This window comes from Centruroides vittatus, unplaced genomic scaffold, assembly GCF_030686945.1.
Source record: "Centruroides vittatus isolate TY-2023 unplaced genomic scaffold, ASM3068694v2 contig_904, whole genome shotgun sequence".
Taxonomy (NCBI): domain Eukaryota; kingdom Metazoa; phylum Arthropoda; class Arachnida; order Scorpiones; family Buthidae; genus Centruroides; species Centruroides vittatus.
Window position 1 is genome coordinate 1,438,991 of NW_027122594.1, and position 22,024 is coordinate 1,461,014.

At 32.6% G+C, this 22,024-nt stretch overlaps 1 protein-coding gene across 1 annotated transcript in view; it reads right to left on the bottom strand.

Moving 5' to 3' along the window:
• Positions 1-22,024, bottom strand: part of LOC136984131 (meiosis regulator and mRNA stability factor 1-like) — a 129,460-nt gene that overhangs the window by 93,411 nt on the left and 14,025 nt on the right. The window contains 3 exon segments of the mRNA XM_067281066.1: positions 10,690-10,859; positions 11,991-12,157; positions 18,437-18,554. Coding sequence (XP_067137167.1) covers positions 10,690-10,859; positions 11,991-12,157; positions 18,437-18,554 — 455 coding nt within the window.

A 22,024-nucleotide genomic window follows, 5' to 3' on the forward strand; every position in this document is an offset into this window, starting at 1 on the left:
ATGAGTGTACTTTTGAGTATTTCGAAAAAGTCTGTAGGTGTCTGTCGGTGGCGGATTCGGGCCACCCCAAGGGCGGAGCTAACTCGGAAACCGGCAATTATTTATTTGACGTCGTCGCCGTGCCGGGCCGCAATTTATTATCGTCTTTTAATTAAAAAAAAATCGCGACTTCCGGTCCAGACCGGAAATTCGTACGTGGTTAAATGGAAACTTTCCGTACTCGGTCTCGATTTTCGTCAATTTAACTCCGTTCTCGAGATTAACGAAGAACAGACACGGGAGAACGTGCAGGTCTGCAATTTGAAAATTGTGGCCCGCTAATACTTAGTATATTTTATTAACGAATGAGCGACGTTCGTCCGATAAACGTATTTTCTGCCGAAAATGTTTTTGATGTTGGAACAAATGAGTTTTGTTTTATTTTTTAGCCCCGTAGCCCTTCCCTCGCAACCGCCACGGTCCGTTTAGTCCCGTTACGGCCCACACTTACCACGTCGGCTTTAGGTGAACAACGCAGAGATCATTTTTATTCTCTGTCTTTGCTGATTTCGCATTGGCATCCCACCAGATGCTTTGTTTAATGAACATGTTACAATTACTATTATAGATGTGCGGCACCGGAAAACAATTACCTCGTTAACCGATACACTTAAATCTCCATTGGCACGTTACTGGCATCACGCAATTTCGGTTCGACCCGGCCGAAAAAATGCCATAAAGTTTTGTTTTGTGTCACCGAGTTTCGGTTTAACGCGATATTTAAAATTATACAAGGTAAAGATAAACTTAAAACTATGCTTAAAGCTATACAATATAAAGATGAAAACGCCGCTATAACTGTATGAACATTAAGCATCATCAATGTAGACGGGTGTAATAAACCTTCATAACGTTGCAGGGTGCTGATACAAAACAGTAATAAGTTAGCCCAATTATCGGTTTACAGTTGTGACCTAATGTTATACAGACAGATTATTTACATACCAAAAGCAGTAAGACGATAGAGTTGCAGGTGCAAGCATTACAACAAGGTGCAGGGAGCAGTTATAAAAGAGGTGTGTTACAGTGCACATCTGGTGCCCAAGTGGTGACAACATATGATGCAATTACAAGTATACAACGGTTTTAACAAGACAGAGTCGTAAATGTTTTTACTTTGATTCCTAAGCGTTTGTGCCCATTATCATTGGTGTGATAAGCCCATACTATTATCTGCCTCACGTTTGTAGATATTTTAATTAATTTAATTATACCAAGGGCTAAAAGCAACTTTTGTAATAATTTCGTTACATTTATAGAAAATTCTTTATCGACGAGAGAAGAAGAAACGAAACGAAATTTCATTTTTCTTCATTTTATAATGATTAATAAAAAAAACCCAGGAACACATCTATCCATTTTCCATTGAAATGTTAGATCCAATTTACATTATTTCGTGTTTATGTGGAATCGATCTTATGTTTAAACACAGGGTGTGTGTATGCATTTTCGGGCAATACAGTGATTCGGTTTGCATTGCCTTCTAGATGACATGTTTGTGATTGCTACAAATAGACTTTTGAGCCGACCCACTCAAAAATAAACAGTAATTTAAAAACACGATGTTTTCCACCGTGTGGACACCGAGAAATCATTTTTTCTGGGCCCGTGTTAGATTGACCGGGTCTACAACGAAAGTGACGGAGTGATCGGGAACAGAATACCTGTGAAAAATTCCTAGGGTTCATCCTAGATTTCCGGAGTGATTGACTAATGTATTTACTGCCTTGGCCATCTGAACATCAGAAATAGGTATTCTATGTAGTAAATTTTTTACAAAATGATTTAGTATAATTTCAGGCCACTGCGAAGATGCCACAGATCAAAATTTACATTACTGAATGGAATTCCTTTACTCAAACAAGTAGAAAAAAAAGAAAAATAATCGCAGCTGGTCTACAGACCTAATGTGGTTTCTGTGAAAAATATTTTGGAAGAACTATTATCCAGCAACTCAAACAAAATTCACGAATAGCTTAGTTTATTTTATTTGCAATTGTTTCATTATCATTTAATTGTTTAAGCTAAGATGAGTTTGGTCGAATGTAGCCTAACTCGTCTTATTTACCAATATAACCATTGTCAAAGTGCATAAAAATTTGGCATTTTCTATTGCACTGTCTTAACTGATCGCTGCGACACTCGTGTTAATTACTTGTCGGTCACGGTTGTCCAAGTACTGCCAAGAGCGTAATGATTCATTGTGTGAAATCCCAGTGTGACATTAGTCAACTGGACACTCACATATGGGATATATTTCCACATGAAAACAAATCAGTTGTCACATGAATGACAAGAAATCATTCAGGTGATTAAGTGAGAATAGGCTGGCTGTCCAAGTGATTGAATGTGCCAGAGCCAAAAGTAGGAAGTCCATAAGTCTAGGTAGAGTTTTGGGTTTATAAAAGTCTGTGTGCATAGTTCAGGCATTCTGACAGATTACAAACAGGTGTGAAGAGTCTGCTGACAGAAAATACAGGACGAGAGGTTATCAATATTCAAGGTACCGACAGAAAATGAGAAAGGTGATGCCTGATGAATTTGCCTGGAAACAACAAACTGACATTCAACGATGCCATCAACCTGCCAGCAAACAATGATTATAACAATGTATGATTTATAACTCTCTCTGCAAACCAATAATTAAATAACCGCGTGTAACAAGTTTTAATAAATGAACCTACTTTTTCTGATACTGGTAATTGTAAAACTGTATAATTATTATAAAAAAGCAAGTGTTAGTATTTGTAAAATTACTGTAGATATCTTCAATAATATTTCAAAGATGAAAGGTAAACAAAGATTTGACGCATATTACCGTATTTTCAGAATGACCGGCATGCCAGTCTATCCTCATTTCGTCTTCTTTCTTAATCATCAAATACTCTTGAAATTCGAAAATGCTTTTTCTATGTGTATTTTATTGTTATTCGATTCAAAAACGAAAAAATAAGCATATTAAATTTACGAAACTGAATGTAAATTATCGCAGCTTACACCAGTTATTTTTAAGGTTGGGGTAGATGGTCAGTGTAGCCCACACTGACTTACTATTACTACTATTAATGTCAATACAATTAATTTTTTTATACACGAAAACACCTCCTGATTTTAGGTCGGTCAAACTACAATGTTATTTTATTGTACTTGGAAGAATGTTTTTTTTTTTTTAATGTTTAATTAACAACTAGTTTTTGTTACATACGATTAATTTTATAGTTTATTCGCAATTTAACTGGCATGCTGGTGTCCCCATTTTTGTGCAGCATGCCGGTCATTCCGCGAAAATACAGTAGGATTACTGATAAACCTGAAATATGTAATTTCATCTTTATTTTTGATAAATTTACATTCTGCAGTTAATCATACTTATACTGGACTTCTACAGTAATAGTGTTGCATTTATTTTATTATGTACACACATTTATGAAGACTGATTTTCCTGTACCAGATTTTATATTTATTATGTTCATAATTGGTGCATAGAATAAATACACAACAAGCCACAATTGTACCATATTTGTTTTGTGTAGCTCTAATATGACAGGCATGTACTGTACACATTGTATAGAATTCTGACCATACAAGGAATTAGATTACATTTCACGAGTTGCTACTGCACATGGTTACCCTAGGAAAATTATTGAAATGATTAACAAATTCTCAAACAAAATTCATAATTGCCAAAAGCCTCAGAGAACTGATAAGTTGTGAATTATAACAAGATGCTGCATGCAATGTATACAATGACGTTGCAAGAAATACAAACACAAGATAAAGTTATAAAAGAAACCTAATGATGTAGCAATTCCTTAGAAATGATAAGAACAAGAATCCTGGGGTGTATATATATGTATATATGTGTATGTATATATATATATATATATATACACATATATATATATATATACACACATATATATACCTCTAACTGGAAGGCTATATATATATATATAGCCTTCCAGTTAGAGGTAACAGATTGAACAACAACTTGGAATATGTTGGTGATATAATATGTTTGTTATGGGACAGACTTAAAAATACATAAATTACTGATCCCTTTTTCATCTCCATCAAAGTGCCCATTACCTCTCCGACAGCATGTGCCACAGCACAGGATATACATGGGGAGCACCATTGATATGATCCACACACACAAACACATGAAATTGAATTATTCAGAATATACAAATCTTCAAAGAAGCATAAATGCATTAATGCAAAAGATCCATGGAAAGCATGGTATGAGATACTCTTGATGTATATTTATGTATGCCATCTTTGTAATAAAGCTTTGGTCACTTCAGAATTTTCTTGTTCTTGTGTTCTTTGTAGACTATCTTCTAATTCTAAGAATCTCCAGTTCTGCTAACCTACCCACACAAAACACCTATTTCCCTGACCCTAATTTTATGATTTTCTATAATCCAATATGTCAGCATACACAATGTTTAAAAATGGTTTTTCTGTATTGATTATTATTATTCTTAATTCCTATTTTTATATTAATTCTTATCTTCATTATACATGTTTGTTTTTTCTTGTTCATTTTCTTTTTCCTCGTCAACATTTAGAGTGTTATTTAAAATTCATAATTCTATCTAGAATAGAGTCATAGATTGAATTATGTTTGTTTTGTTAATTTATGGCAACACAACACTTAGGCGATCTACCTAGGAGATACCTTCCGAGAGGTCTTTTTAAGGATAACTGGCCCTATTCGGGCATTACAGTCGTGGAGAAAACCGAGAAAACTCCATGTGGCCAGCCCGCACAAACCCACAACAGAACTCCCAGTGTTCAGGGAATGGAACTGCTTGGCTACTGATGAGCTGACTGAATTATGAATCAGTTCCACTGAAAATAGCATGTTCCAAAAACAGCTAAACATGTTCTAATATTTTTGAATGTTTCAAGATATTTCAACAAGTGGCCTGACAACGACTATTAAATGTTAATTGAAAATGTTCATTTTTTGTCGTTTTTTAAACTTTTAACAAACCTCAAGAATAAAGAAAAATTCTCTTGTCAATTTCTTAGGAAATTTAACTCCTCTATAACTTGTTGTCATTTGTAAAATAATCTTTACCTCAGACCTAATCCAATATTTTGTTGTCTGACTAACATGAATTCAATCTATATGCACTCCATTTTTATCAATACCAATTAGTTACAATACTTGAATATTTATTAATTCTGTTGATGTACACAAAGAATTTTCCAATAGAAAAATTCTATAGTTTACTGATTCTCCATATGGTAAATTTTTGGTTTTTAAGAAAACCTTAACACTTGTCCTAATACATTATGCTGTCTCTGATTCTACAAATATAATCATTTTATAACAATAATGAATCATCAGAAAATACCAACAAATCTTATATTCTCTAAGCTATTTTTCTGTTTAAAAAAAAGCACTAATTAATTATATGTTAAAAAAAATAATAAAAATTCCTTTATATAGAAGTGTTACTTTTGGCTCAGAAAAAATCTCTACATGACAGAAAATAGCATTTGTTCTGAATATTTGTAAATTATGTAAATTATACAAACACTCTTTTCACATGTTTCCAGCACTCAATACATCGAACAAATGTTTTCAGTCCAATTTACACCCGCAACATAAGTCCTTCGTATTTAGATGGCTTCTAACCTGAGGCGGACCTGTAAATCAGGTGAAAAATGTTTGATGTATTAAGAGTGTGCTGGAAACATTTTAATAACGTATTTAACCAAAAATTTAACCAAATTCCAGCTTTTAGAAGATAATTTAGGTAATTTCAAATTCAGCTATCAAAAACTCCTTATAGATTACAGATACATTACAAGAAACTACTCAACCCAAAATCCAGAAAGTGCACAAACATTTTCATCTACCTTCCAGTAAGCATCTTCAGGTGGAATGTTACAATTCTAGAAAAAATTCTTAATTTAGAATTGTATGAGCCATGTAGTAAGTGTGGCAACTGGCTATTGGTGGAAATACATCTATTTCCACCGATAGCCAGGTGCCACAGGCTCATACAATTCTAAATTAAGAATTTTTTTGTAAAATTGTAACATTCCACTTGAAGATGCTTACTGGAAGGTAGATATATATTCATGTAATTGTTTAATTCTTGGATTTTGGGTTGACTTTGTGAGTAGTTTTTTGTTTACATATCCAGTATTGTGTTGTTGCTCTTACATATGATAAACTATTATTTCTGGAACTATAATTTATCAAAATACATGCTCAACTGAACATTTTGTAAGTTTTAAGTATACTTGAATAATAAAGTTTACTGTAATTTGCTAAATATAATTTGCAGCAGTGTATTATTTGCAATAAACTGTTAAATTGAAAATATAAGTATCATATAATCTGTACCACCATAGTATTAGCACTGAAACTCTGAAAACATTCATTCTAGTGCTAATATTACATGTTACTGTGGAGCTTAGACATTTTAAGTAAGTTGATCTGTACCACCATATCGCAAATCCCAATGTTGCCAAAGAAAACATGTCACTTAATCCATATGCAGTTTACAAGGTATCAACTCAAACTTTCCATTTTTCCTCATTTTTCGTTTTATTTCTATTGACATTAATTATGATGTAATTACGAAATAATCAAAATAAAAAAAATGGAATATTTAAGATAACCTCCTAAACCGCATTAAATATCAAAAAATGTTGATGTAATAATAATTATACATCTTTAATCAAAGATAAGTCTATTAATATGGTAAACATCTAATGGATTGTAATTATCAGGCCAATTATCTTAGTGGCCACAATTCACTTTTTAGTGATAAAAAGAGGAAGACCTTATATCCTACTAGTATTATAATTATCAAGTCATGTCTTAATTGTCAACAAGACTGATAAACTACTCATCAAAAATGATTTTGAAAAGTTCATCTATTAATTGGAAAGGCTATAAATAAATAATATAATAATAACTCTCTTGCTAGTCACTACCTTGCTGTGGTGAGAGAGCTCAGTAATTCTGATGAACCACAAAGCTATGCCAGCTGGAGCAGCTGCTCCTGTTAGGGTCACCATGCTAGTGAGGTCTATCGGGAAAAATGAAGCCAAGAGTGACTGAATCCACATCTGTGGAGATCTAACCATAGTGACAACACAATCCAAGTGTAATACCAATTCAGACACCACCCGATTCAACAAAGTCTGTGCTCATCAGTTAGGCAGAGGCTCATGTTCAAAAAATATGTCACAGTCTCCCTTGGCCACCAGTGGTGAAAGCAGCACCACTGCTTTACCCACACCAGCTGTGGCATAACCTTGATGTTTCTGAGGTAATCCAGACAAAGACAACTAAGGCAGGTAAACCAAGCTAATGGATGAAATGGACACCGAAAATGAACAAGTTTATCATCCATAATTACTACACCATCACAGAACTTGAAACAGATATGACAGCATACAGACATCACTTGTTTTCACATTATTGTCATCTCACAGTCACTGTACAAAGGGTTGTTGATCAAAAAAGAATATTCTTCTTTAACTGCACTTAATTACTAATTATGTATCGACACACAACAATCTTTATAATGCAGCCTTTTAATTCAAATTTCAAATGTGTTCAGTCTTTTTGAAAGGCCTTCGTCAGTAATAAAAATCAAAATGATTCTTGCTTTAAACCGACAGTTTGTTCTGGAACATTATAAATTTTTGAATTTTCTTAACTGCACAGGCTTGTATATAAATATATACAATCGGTGATGGTTCTTACACCAATATACACAACAAATATAAATAAATATAATACACGAGTAAATAATTAGCTGCTCATCCCTTAATTACTATCCAAAATTAGGCTTGCTCTCCACACAGCTGATATTTTACTGGACTCTCTAAAATTTATTGTCAATCCTTCTTGGTACATCTTGTATATCTGCCATGCTTCTGCATATTTCAAGTGCCTCTTGTCCTGGATCTTTTGTATTATTTTCGCCCTTTGCCAATCCACAGTGACTTCTGTCGGGTTTGCAATAGCATACATTGCTATATGTTTATATTTGTCGTGTATATTGGTACAAGAACCATCACCGATTGTATTTATTTATATACGAGCCTGCGCAGTTAAGAAAATTCAAAAATTTATAACATTCCAGAACAAACTGTTGGTTTAAAGCAAGAATCATTTCAATTTTTATTCCTGACGAAGGCCTTTCAAAAAGACCAAAAACATTTGAAATTTGAATTAAAAGGCTGCATTATAAAGGTTGTTGTGTGTCGATAGAAAAAAAAATAATTATACACTACAACCTTATACCATAAACAACACTAAACATATCAACTCACTTATTCTTTCAGTTATATACTGGACAAGCAAAGATTTCAAGCAACTCCAAAGGAAAACAAGAACATTGCTTGCTAATAATAAATAATATCACCCAAAGTTGTCCGTAGAAAGAATAACTCTTCTTTGTAAAGAAGGTGGCCATGGCCATGGCCTGACTGATATATTTAACCTGTGCTATGAATAAATTCTGACACTGCAGGAGTTTTTCCACAAAAGCAAGAAATATTAAGATTACATAAAGCTATAACTCTGGCAGACAGTAACCAATGCCTTTAAACTTACTCTGAATACCTGGACATAACACATAAATAACAAACACCATTAAACAGTCATGGGCCCAAAAGGCACTTCATGGCAGGCATGCCTACAACCTAGCTCAGGATTATGTTGACAAAACTGCATTGCACAACTGGCTGATTAGAGGCTGTCTTCTTGGAAAGACTGAGAGTTTTATGATTGCCACTCAAGATCAGGTCATAAACACTAAAAACTACAGAAAACACATCCTCAAAGATACATGACTCTTGCAGAAAATGCCACATTATGCCAGAAACAATACAACGTATAACTTCTAGCTGCAAACTCAGCACAAACAGATTATTTACATAAGCATAATCAAATAGCAAATATAATACACTAAGAGCTTGCACACAAACAGATTATTAAACACTCAGACACTATACTACAAATATACTCCAAAGACAGTATTAGAAATGACACATACTATGACAGAGCCATAATCACATGTAAAATAGACCATCACTCTTGTTGACAAATGCAGTAAGATCACTTATATAATAGATTTCTCTGTTCCAAACACTCATAACACAAAAAACACTCATACTGAAAAAATCGACAAGTACACTTTGCTCGTTCAAGAAATAAGACAGATATGGATGATGATAAGGTATTTATTGTATTTGTTCTCCTCTCTTCTACTGGTGTTATACCACATACAGTACACAAAAGTCTACAAACATTAAAGTTTAATAAAAACATATACGTGGAACTGTAGAAAGCCACAAAATTAAACACAAGTCAGATTGTTAGGAAGTTTCTAGACATTAACACATACACCAATAACACAGAAGCCTAATGTTAGATTTTTTGGATAGCTATACTTTGACTTTAGTCCAGCATTGCACTTGGCACCAGTATCAGCTGAGCATGACATTTGCAACATAATAGTAATAATAATAAACTCAATAAAATAAGATAAAATTTTAATGTCAATCATATCTCTACCATACTTTATATTTTAAGAGTACCCTGAAGTACAGGCAAGTCTAAGAGGCAATGTAGCTAGTGTGGCTCTTGTTGAAATAATTGTCCTTTCATATATAAAGTAAATAAGTTATAGATAAAGTAATTATGCCATTAATGTCATCACTGTTCATTTTCTTGAGAAAATTGCATATAGACCCAATGACATGAATTTGAAAGTCAATTCCTTAGCTCTTATTTGTTGTAAAAAATTAACATATGCAAAATCAACAGTTGTCATTTTCTAACCATTGATGCAGCTCTTTACTCATTTCTAACTGACTTCACAACACAAATAACCTGAGAGTTATTTGCAAAAAACATTATAAGAGTATGTTTTACTAGTTAGGAAATAATTTTTATGTTCGGTTTATAGTTAAATTTGTAGTTTATGTTGCTTTATACCTTTTTTTCACATGTTTAGTTGGCCGAAGAGGGGCGAAAGCCCGAAACGCATATGTAAAATAGCGTACTAACTAAATAAAGATGGAAAACTCGCCCAGTGTTGATTAAACGTCACTTCATTGTGCCAGTATACCAAATACAAATAACAACACGGTTTCGATAGTACCAAATTATAAGAGTAGTTTATCTCACCTCAAAAGATTTGTATCAGAAAACCACTTCAAACATCTGAAGTTGTTTCGGTGATGTACAGTTTGTAAAGTTGCTTTGCCATCCATTTTGAACATGCAGCACGTATTAACTTCAATTTCAAGTTAAATTAATTTAAACTTAAAAAACTGAAATAACTTCAAACTTTTAATTTAAATTATCTAAATTCAATTTGAAAGTTAAACTTTATCTAATTGCAAATCATTTACCAATAAATAGTATACCGGCAAGATAACACATTTTGTAATGGCATTGTAATACAAAATTCTTATCATCAAATCCAATAATGTAAGTATATATATTTTATATTATCAATAATCCAAACATATTATTATAAATTCCTTACAGATTTTCAAAGTAAATTATACATTACTCTTTCAAAAGTTAAAAAATACATAAATAAATAAAACAGAAAACATGCAGAATGTTATTTAGATGAAATAAAAATATTTTACCTTTTTGCTACCTCAACATTGGAAAATCTTAATTTTGCTGTACTTCCAGATATGGATATTACTTTTCCTCCGCAATTATCGGAAAGCTGTTTCAGTCTACTGTAGATCTGTTTTGATTCTTTATTTGTTGGCAAGTCTTTCACAACCAATTCACAATGGTTATAGGAACCCTTAAAAAAAAAGTTTTCTAAAATCTTTTGTAGAAATAATTATAAATTTAGTTCATTTTACTTCATTTACATTTTACGGCTACATAAAATTTTAAATCGCAAAAAATATTATTGTTCGATATTTGTAATTTTTGAACAAGTTTTACTTTGTACGTGGATAATTTAACTGTTTTATAAATCAGCTTTTTCAGAAAATTTGGTTAAATTAAAATTAATATATTATTAAAGAAACAAAAAAAAATGTAATAATTTGTAATAATTTTGAAACAAAAAAACACCAAAAACTCCAGCAAAAACTAAAAGCATTTAATTTTAAATATTTTTGATAACTTTAGCTATCGTCGTCAGCTTAAATATGTTTGAAAAACAGCACGGGTGAACCTAACGTCGTGATTTAAAGGAAGAGTCGTTTTCTGATTGGTTGTTGATATTATGTCATTTGACGTCGATGTTAGGTATAAGTATTTATTACTGGACTTCAAATAGAGACCTCCAAGCTAGAGGAAAGGTATTGCTAGCTTTGAAATCTATGGCCTTATATATGTCTCAGTGGCGTGCTGTGACATTTAGTGATAGGGAAGCTGTTTTTCCATAAAAATTTTAAATAAATACCAGAAATGACAAAAATAAACAGTTTAATAAGTTTTACAATGTTTTTCTTTCTTTTTCCTAGCAATTTATTTAATGTAACTAACATTTTCAGCCATTTTAAATGGCCTCCTTCAGGTTAATAAAGATTCGAACCCACAAAATACAGTTTAATAGTTGAACACCTTATCCACTTGGCTATGTTGCTGTTAACATATCCATATAACACAGTATACATAAGGAACATAAAAAATCTAACTCATTTTCTCATGAATATTTGAAAGTTGCATTGAGTGGCTTTACTGTAAATTACTGGAGTGGTAGTACTATGATATATATCAAACTGGGTAAAATCAGAGGGGGCCAGCACTGGTGGTCTCCTTGCCACTTGAAAATTTGAATTCAGAATATAATTATTACATTGTAATAAATTTAAATAGTACTCATTGTGTAACAGCTTTTCTTTATTTATTAAGTCAGTATAAATACAACATTAAAAAAATATGAGAATATGCCCGATTCATCAAATTTTATGTATCTTACCTTTGAAGAATTTCGAGTCGGAAGATTTATGGTTAATTCATGAAAATAAAAATGCTCATGAGCACAGACTAGAAGAGGTTCGGGCGTGTGATTGGGATGTAGTAATATAATATGAATGTTATCTCTGTGATGAAAATCAGATAAATGTGTAGCAAAATTTACATCACCTATCAATAAAAAAAATATGAAGTTAAACAATAAGAAAATTAATTCTTCATATTAAAGATAAAAGATAAATAAACATATATATACACACACACATACACACATTTCAACATAGACTAATAGGGGGTGAATTGTTGTCCAAGTTTAAAAAGTCTGAGTTAGCAGGAAGTTTGTTGTGCATTATTAACATTATTAAAAAATTAACTTTTAATAGAATATAAATATAATATACACTTGAATTAGTCTTATAGCATTAGCCCCTCTTGAACTTACCTTCTGGATATGTCACTTATGTTTATAATGCAAGCGTATTTCTAGTTTTTTCAGAACTCTGACAAAAATATAGTTAATAACAGTTCAAATTTGATAAGTGCAGATTTTTACAGCAACAGTTTTGTTAATTTAGTTTAATTAGATCAAGAAACACATTATGTGCATATGTATGTATATTACATGTTGGCTCGTAGTCTTAACATTTCTTAACCATTTTTATCTAAGATGTAAATTATTCAAGAGCTTATGAAAATTTAATCCAGCGCAACATAATTAACAATGCTTAAATTTTATTTTTCTTTAAATATTTAAAAATACAACTAATATTCATATACTTAATCACAGAAATATAAAGGGTGTCCATAAGTGATTGGTATAAGAAATTAAAAGTATACCGAAATATTACAGCTGGTACAATTGTAACTACTGTTATTTTAATGACAAAACTCTGAAAGTTTAAAAGACACTAAAAATGTACTGTGTCAGTATTGTCTCAATTGGGAGCCACAGGCCAAAATTCAACTTTTGGGAAGCCGGAGCTAACTGTAGGAGGCCACAGTCAGAACAAAGCATTAAAATTATACAGTAGAACCTCGATTATCCGGATCGTTGACATAAACAAAAATTTTACAAATTTGCTGATTTGCACTTGGCGATTGTGACACTGTTTATGTACATGATGGAATGTATAACTTTTTTTGTCCCAACAACATCTCATCCGCCACAATGGTCTTAAACTTTTTAATACATTTTGCATTGTAATAAAAATATAACGTGACATACATATTTATAAATAATTTATATTCAAATTACATCATTTCTATGGCCAAGGGCAGTGTAAGGCATGGGCGACGTAGGCCACCACCTATGGCCTCGCAGTCCAAGGGGCCTCGTGCCTCAAAGGTTTATGCATTACTTAAAAGCCATGAACACGACGAAAAAATTTTACTCGTCATAAAACGATAAATAGTTTGCATTTTTATGAATAAAAATTTGACAGTTTCAACTGCTTTTTATTTTATAAAATCTGTCTTCTTGTGCCACCAGAGGGCCTTTAAACAATAGGCAATGTTAGTGCTGGTCAGTAGTAGTCCAAATTCAGAACGAACGTTTGTTTCTTGAAAATTTGATCATGATTTAAATACAGTACAGTATTATTTTTCGATTAACCGGATTTTTCCTTATCCGGACTACCTTCATCCCCAATTAGTCCGGATAATCGAGGTTCTACTGTATATGAAAATGATTAAGCTTCAATACTTAAATTATTAGAGAAACATATATAAATTACTAAAATATTATGTTTAAATAAAATACAGAAGAAAATTTAATAAGGAAATTTTAAACCTAAAATATTTTGTTTTTTCTTCTCATTGTCCTGCTTTTCAAACAGCAGGAGCATTCTGAAAATCATGGAAAGAGGATAAAAGGTAGTTGCAGAAGTAAAATGTTTTATTTGTTATCAGACAATATACCATAAATCCTCTAATATATACCAAGGCATCCACTGGACACAATATACTTATCTCCCAGCATATAAAAGAGAAGCAGCCTCTGTTGGAGACCTGGCACCTATTCTATTCTTGCAGAATTTCGCATCCAAACTAGTGATAAAAATGAGAAAAATATGGTTCAATCTTCTTTCCACTATCACCTCCATAATTTCCGCTACTCATTCTCATCCCCAAATGATGAAAACTAAATAATTCACAAGAATTTTTCTTTTTATCTAATAGAAAAACACCCTACTACACATTACTACTGTAATTGTAATGTTATTATAGTATTAGCATATCTACATTTCATAAATTTTTCCAACCATCCTCTGCTAGCTGTGAACAGTGTATTTTGTTTATCACTTTCATCAAACTGGGTGAAAACTTCTGTGCTGTCCATCACCATATGTCTGGAAGTACAGTTAGTTTCTCTTGCTGCTCACAGATCCACACAGATCCACTGCAGAACCATTGCTTCTAATTCTTCACTGATCTTCTTGTGTCATCCTCCTTCCAGCATTTTTGCTTTACTCTTATTCTTGATAGCCTTAAGGGCATCATATATAATTGCATTCAGTTTGAAAGCAACACAGCAACACTATAAGACTTCTTGGTTGTCATTCCAATCAATGTTTAGTTCACTGATCTGTATAAAATAGAAAGTTCATAGCAGAAAATACAGAAAGATGCACCACTCATGTATTATTTATTGTACACAGCAGTTGCTCCATGCCATAGTAAAAACATTTTTCAAGGGTTCCCATGGAAAAATTACCACAGTTAATTTTATTACCACTGTCTCTAAGTTGGTAAGTTGTGGCTTACCAGCTTAGAAACAGATACTAGCTGTTTACAATTCAAATAGTCTTTTTATTTTTATATCAAATAGTGTATTTGTAAGATTGAGAGTTTTGTCCTGGTAAGTTTAACTTCTGTATTAACAAAATTTTTTAAGTCTACCACAATGCTACCCTTATAAAGGAATCATTCCAAACAGACCATATAAGAGAATTGGAAAAATCAGAAATATACAAAGCTAGCAAAGCAAGGAACTGTATAAATTATACGGACAACAATACTATATCATACGCATGGCAATATACATATCAGAAAGATCCACAACAAAATTGACATCTTATTCATAGAATTTTGGGATAAAATAGTATATTCAATGTCTTCATGGAGAAGAACATAAATAGCCAAATTAATATGCACCAAATAATTCAAACGCTTGAATTAATTGGCAGTTAATTTTTGAACTTTGGGCATTCCATTGGTAGAATATTATCGAACCTGAAGCAGATCTCGATAGCAATAAGAAAACGTTCGTTCGTGCAAGTAAATATTATTATATTTTACTGGAAATGAAGAGGTTTTGAAAGGGCAAGTCTATCACAATTTATTTTAAATCTTAAACATTTTTATTTTAAAAATTATGATGTGTTTGCAGAAATTTGTTTAGAAATTTATTAATTCAAAGTTTATCACTAATCCAAAAAATATTGGGAAATACTGCTTTATATAACATTCAATCTGTTAATAAAGACAACTTCTAATAGCTACTGTTTAAAAAAAAATGCCATTGCTTTATTTTTATCAAAGAAATCTGTTTGGCATTTAATTATTTTGATCATTTTTCACAAAAATCTATTGTTTCAATAATTCCAAAGTCCATTAAATATGCGTGCATTTTTGCGACAGAATGCATTCTTATAGCTTTAGCTGTTAATAGAGCTTGTTTTCATCAGATCACATGATTTTTGTAATTTCAAACTCAAAACTGCAAATTCTTCATAGAACTAGCCATTGATCCTCTACATGAAATTTGTGGTAATTCTTTTTGAAGCTTCTTTCATATGTTATTTTCAGGTCTTGCTTTGAATGTAATTTGGTTACATTTTCATTAAGTACATGCCAATTATCAGTTTTTTTCGAAACAGCTTAAATTACTAAGTAATAACTCATAATATCACTGTATTTGCAACCAAATGGGTGAAATTATATAAGATAATGTCATAATTTTATTCAACTACAAAAAATTTCGATTTAATTTCGATTTTGAAAAAAGTTTGCATAATTTGAACCCAGATAATTCAAATTGCGGTTCTTTTATCCCTTGAGTTTTGAAATAACAAGGTTTTGTAATGTCCCATGGAGACAATTATAAATTCTTGATGTCAAAAAGGTAAGCACAAAAGGTTTGAGTTACAAGAAAAGATTTCAAAGTTTAGTAAATACTATCCGATTGACATTGGGAAATCAGGTTGAACATGCTGACCTCTTTCATGGCACAAAAGGTGTAGAATTGTCACCTGGAGACAAGGATGGACCAATCAGAAAGTGATGAAAAATATCATCAATCAATCAAAATGTACGATTGAGGAGAGAACTCTTTTCCCAAGGTCCACATTCTTTACACAAGGATTTGAACCTTAATCATAAGAGTTCTCATCCTGAGATATTCTCTCTATGTCAGTTTTCTTTAAAGAATTACCTTCTAGTCATATCCGAAGTTTTCAAGTTCCCTGCTCTGTTCTTTTCAAGTGGTCAACTGTTGGATGTACTGCACATTTGTCAACCCCAAGTTCCCACCTGACCCAAGATTCAACCAAAGTAAGCCTAGAGGAGTCATTGATTCATTAAGATCGATCATTGAGGGACTTACTGTTCATTTGGATTGGTACATTCAGTTCCTATCTGGAATTAAACTACAACTAATATTACAAAACTGAGTCTGTTACTAGGAGATAATAAGATAAATTTTTGTAAGCATTTCTTTAACCCTTACCCGGCCAGTGTACCGATCTATCGTTACCCTAATTGTTTAGCAAAACCGCCAGGGTACTGATTGATCGTTACCCTGTTAACAATTGATTTTTATAAAATTTATCAACAACAGATGTCAGCACTTGATGGCATCATCTTGTTTATCGTCTGTTTCACATATTTTTGTCCAGGTGGTGTTTTGTTGACTTAAAAAATTTTAATTATCGGTCTTTTTTCTTAATTTTTCATTTTCTGATAATTTTTTATTTCATTTTTAGCATATTCATGCAATAATATTACTATAATAAGGTCATTAATACTATAATAAGTTTATTCAGCTATAATATGTTAATGCATTATAAATATTCAAGTTATGACCTTCAGTTCTGATATTTTATATATTTTTTTAATTTTTAATTTTTTTTTAAATCTAAAATATCAGCAAATGTTACATCTATTGCTACTGGTAATCACATGTTTATTACAAAAATATATAATTTTGTTTGATATGAAATGAATAAAGTATATTAGTTCATTATATTATTTGAAAGCAGAATAAAGTTCAGATTTCGAACGAATGCTTGATATAATTTGTGATAATTTCACAACAAATGCACATGCATGTATAAATGTTATATCAAATTGTACAGAACAATATTCTATGTTGTTCTGGCTCAGTGACAATAAGAATGAAGTAACCAGACAATGTTAATTTTGACAAAAAGTAACAAATTTTTGAGTTTGAATGTCAGTTATCATATGATTTTTTTTTCTCATAAATTTTTCAAACAAACTTTATTGAAATATGTCATATTTAAAACTAACCAAATTGATAAATATATGTGATTTTTTTTGTATGAATAAAATAATAATTTAATTTTTGGTGAATTTTTAAAATAATATTGCCTGATTCATCTATTTTGCCCTTGGCCGTTTTACAAAATAAGGGGCGTGGCAAACGGCAGGCTAAGGGTTAATCAAATAAACAGATTCTTTTGTAAGTGTAATCCTGACTCAAGTATCCAAACCATTTTCACATATGATCTTTCAACCCACTTGTCGTCCTGACATGAATTATGTTTGGAGTAATTTTTTTAATTTAGCCCAAACATATGCCCTAACACATATTTTAAACTTTCAATTATATTTAATTCTTTTCTATTTTTGTATTTTTCATCAGCTGAATATTTCTTTACTAATACCAATAAAAACAGAATTTTTAATTTTATTTTAAAAAATAATCAAGTTTTTCTTTATACATATATATGTCTCTTTAATCCAAAAACATTACAAGAATTCCGGTAGACTATCTTACAGCCTTTAGGTCAGGAACATCCTTTATTGAAGATATAGGTTACATATGCATTTCAGGCTTATTTTATCTTTAAGCCTGAAATGCATATGAAAGTGGGCAAATGTGATATATGCCCACTTTAAAGAATTGGTGAATAATATAAAAAAAAAGAAAAACACAGAAGTGTCATATGAGTGTGACAGATGGATTTGTAACAAAAAATCGTGGAAACCTTTTTTTGCACTGAAGAGGGACTTAAAGATAAAATAAGCCCGAAATGCATATGTAACCTGTATCCTCAATAAAGGATGTTCCTGACCTAAAGGCTGTAAGATAGTCTACCAGAATTCTTGTAATTTTTTCGGATTAAAGAGACATATATATGTATGAACAAATAAACAGCTACCATAACAGATATTTTTCTTTATATATTTTATTAGAAAACTACATACCAGATATTAATAAAATTGTTGCCGGCATACCATGCGTATCCACAAATCTTCTCATGCATTGTTTTAATTTATCATCAGCTGCATTTTTACTTGTGGCATTGATATGAACAACTGTAACCTAAACAGACAAATGTATTAAATTAAAAATTTTTATACTCAGTAGTTTCTCTACATAAATAGTAAAATCAAAATTTTAAAATTAAATTGCATTAATATCTATCTTCTTAATACATTACACTACAAAAGATTATGACTGTACAGAAAGTATTTAACTGGGAGAAGAAAGAGGAAATAAGGAGGGAAGGAGGAGGATGAGGAAATAAAAAGAGAAAGGAAGAATCCCTTTCAGCAATGTATGTTTAATTACCGCTCCCTTTATCTTTAATGTTGGTGTGCAGTTTTCAGGCTGCAAGGTCAATGGCCTTGCAGCCTGAAAACTGCAAACCAACTGGATCTAAAAGAAAACCAGAGTTATAGCATACACCAATATGAAGCACGGCTACATAAAAGCTAGACAGAGAAAAGTTAATGTTAAATGGCTTTTAATGAAGGCTTAAAACTAATACATTAAACCAGAGTCATAGCTAGCAAACCCTAAGAGGAAGAATAACCTAACTAACTGAATAAAGAAAAAGAAACAGTAAGTAAACAGTTAACTTAAATCTATCTTATAACTAGCTTATTATTACCAAGTTATAGCTAACTTATTACTATACAGAAATACAGAGATGGACAATAGTTCAGACAGGATAGAGCAAACCTACAAGCAAGATGTCAATTATTTTTTTGAGTATATAAAAGGAGACAACAGACAATAGAAATAAGCATTGGAACAGAGACAAAACTGAACCCAGGGGGACACAATGGACGCAATTGTGAAATCCACATATTTTCGAGAAAAATGTAACATGAGTTTTTTTTGGAAGAGTTGTAAACATCTGCTGTTAGAAAAACTATTGAATACTTTTGGATCGGATGTCACCCCAATTGTCAGCAATTAGATGGGAAAGTTGACACATAGGTGTAAGAAAATGCATTGTCATCATCAATATGGACGATCGGGAGACACCTTTCCCACGACAATCAGATAAAAGCTCGAGCCCCTGGAAGCTCGGGGCAATCACTTGGAAGTTATTCTTGATAAATGTGTCTCCCGTCCCAGTCCCGGCTGAAACGAAATGGTAGAAGACATCCAGCTTCCATGTTCCCACACGATCATCGCATGCAGTCATCCGGCAGCAAACAGAGGTATAATTTAGGTCAAAACCTTTGTAAACTCTCTCTCCTGTTCTAGAGTTAGGCACGTGGCATAGCGATTAGTTGATCGCTGATTCCTTTAAGTTATATGTTAACCGCATTTAATCGTTAAATTCTTTATGTATACTCTTGTATATTAGATTAAGCATATAATAAACTGCTTATTTGTTTGTTTAACCTGTGAACCTGTCTCTCATTGCTTGTGTGACACCTGTCGACTTCCTCACCCCCTCGCCACTCGAAATTCAGCCATCCAAATGACTCCTAGGTTGGGTTTTAACAACCTGTGCCTGTAAGTGGTCAGAAGGAATTAACCCCTGGCTGTAGGCTTATTTCACACAATTGTTTGAAATTAACCTTATCTAAACAAGTAAAAACAAGAAAAGCTAAGTGTCATCTGGGCCACCAGAGTGAGAGACCACAAGGGCCTTGCTCTGGGATATGAACAAAAGCAAATGATGGCACATTGTCTGTATCTGGCTAACAAGGGGACAGCATGACGTTGGGGTCACCAATTTTGATCAAACTTGACATGGTTATAGTGCATCTCCAACAACTGGCACATGCCAAGCAGTAAGGTGCTATACTAAAAAGTAAACAAGAAAATTGAGGTTAAAAATTGCAAATAACTTAAAACCTTTAGAATTTCCTTCATTTATAGTGTGCCAGTGGCCAGATTCTAATTGTGAAGTTGGTGTTTTGAATCTTGGTGGTATTAATGTAACTTCTTTTATACAAAACTATCATTTTTAATTTATTCTTGGTATTTTTTAAATTTGTTTCTAATCTCAATTTTCTCCTTTAATTCTGTGCCTTACTGCTTGGTACATGTCAGTCATTGGAGATGCACTATAACCTCACAAGTTTGATCAAAATCAGTGACCTCAATGTCATGTCATCCCCTCATAAGTTGGTGTGGTGTACAGGGTTAGTTGTACCTCTCCAAAATTGCCACACTCATCCTTAATGTTTATATACTTATTGCAATGGAAAATTAAATGAAGTAGAGTCCGTTACTTGTGCAGCCTGCACTCACAGTGTGGATCCCCCAAGGCTGAACCTATGCATGACTAGTAAGAAATTGAATAAGGGTGAAACTACAGAAAAAGTGTTGAAGAATTGCAATTGTGTCAATCCTGGGGATAAAAGTGTGAGCCTGCAGGTTTTGAGGGCGTAAATTCGAGAGTTTAAAGGGGTTCATGACCCGCAAGTTTGATCGGAAATCGATGTTGATTACACATCCGATCCGATCAGAAAGAGAAAACAAAAATCCAAGTCATCGCGAGTCAGCAAATTAGTCATCGAACATTAAATGATAGGGTGGCTCAGTGCCAACAACGATTGTATAAAAACCCGATCGACTCTGGAAAGAGCGCGATCATCCAGGAAGGTCTGAATCCAGTGTCTCCAGTCCCGGACATAAGCCTTCCAGCTTCCATAGTCCAGGAGGTCGTCGCATACTGTCATCAGACCACATATTAAGGTATATTGACATAACCTTTGTAAACTCTCTCCACTAGAAGTTAGGCATGTGACCACTTTATTGGTTAGATCGCAGTTAGCGACAGGGATATTTTATCCGCATTTTATCAGTAGTTATCTTTATATCTTTATTATATGTGTATCTTTATTGTAGGTTTGCTTTTGTTATTTAATAAACCTTTATTGTTATTTGTTAAACCTGTCTCCTGTCAAAGTAAGGACGCCCGTCGACTTACTGACGCACCTCCCCACTCACTTTTTGCCCTCCTAGCCATCCAATGACAACGAGGTCGGGTTTTACCAACCCGTGCAGGGTAAGTGGTCAGCGAGGTTTTCCCCCCTGACCCTCTGCTTATCTCACAAAAGTGTAAGTGAGTAGTAGTGTCATGGTCATTGCCTGTGATGTATTTGATGTGAAGGTATGAAAGTTAAACTTCTTGCCAAGAATAGTACTTAAATACTTAATTTCCTTTGTCTGCTTTATGTTACATATTCCTAAACACATGGTCAATTTTCTGATGAGAGGATTACACCTATCAAAATTCATACTTTTGTATTTGTCTCTGTTAATGGGCTTCTTATGCAAAATGCTCCACTGGTGAATGATTTTGAGTATGTTGTTGCACATGTAGCAAATGTTCACTATTCCTGTGAGAAGCTAAAATTATAGTGTCATCTGCATAGTCCTGGATGAGGCAACCAGGAGACAGAATGTTGTTAAGGTGTAGGACAGATATGTAGATAATATTAGAGTCCAGGAAGAGACCTGGATCCCTGAGGACAACCCAAGTGATCAAAATGACAATGTTATATTATGTTGTTACCTGCACTCCTGTCAGTAAAATAAAC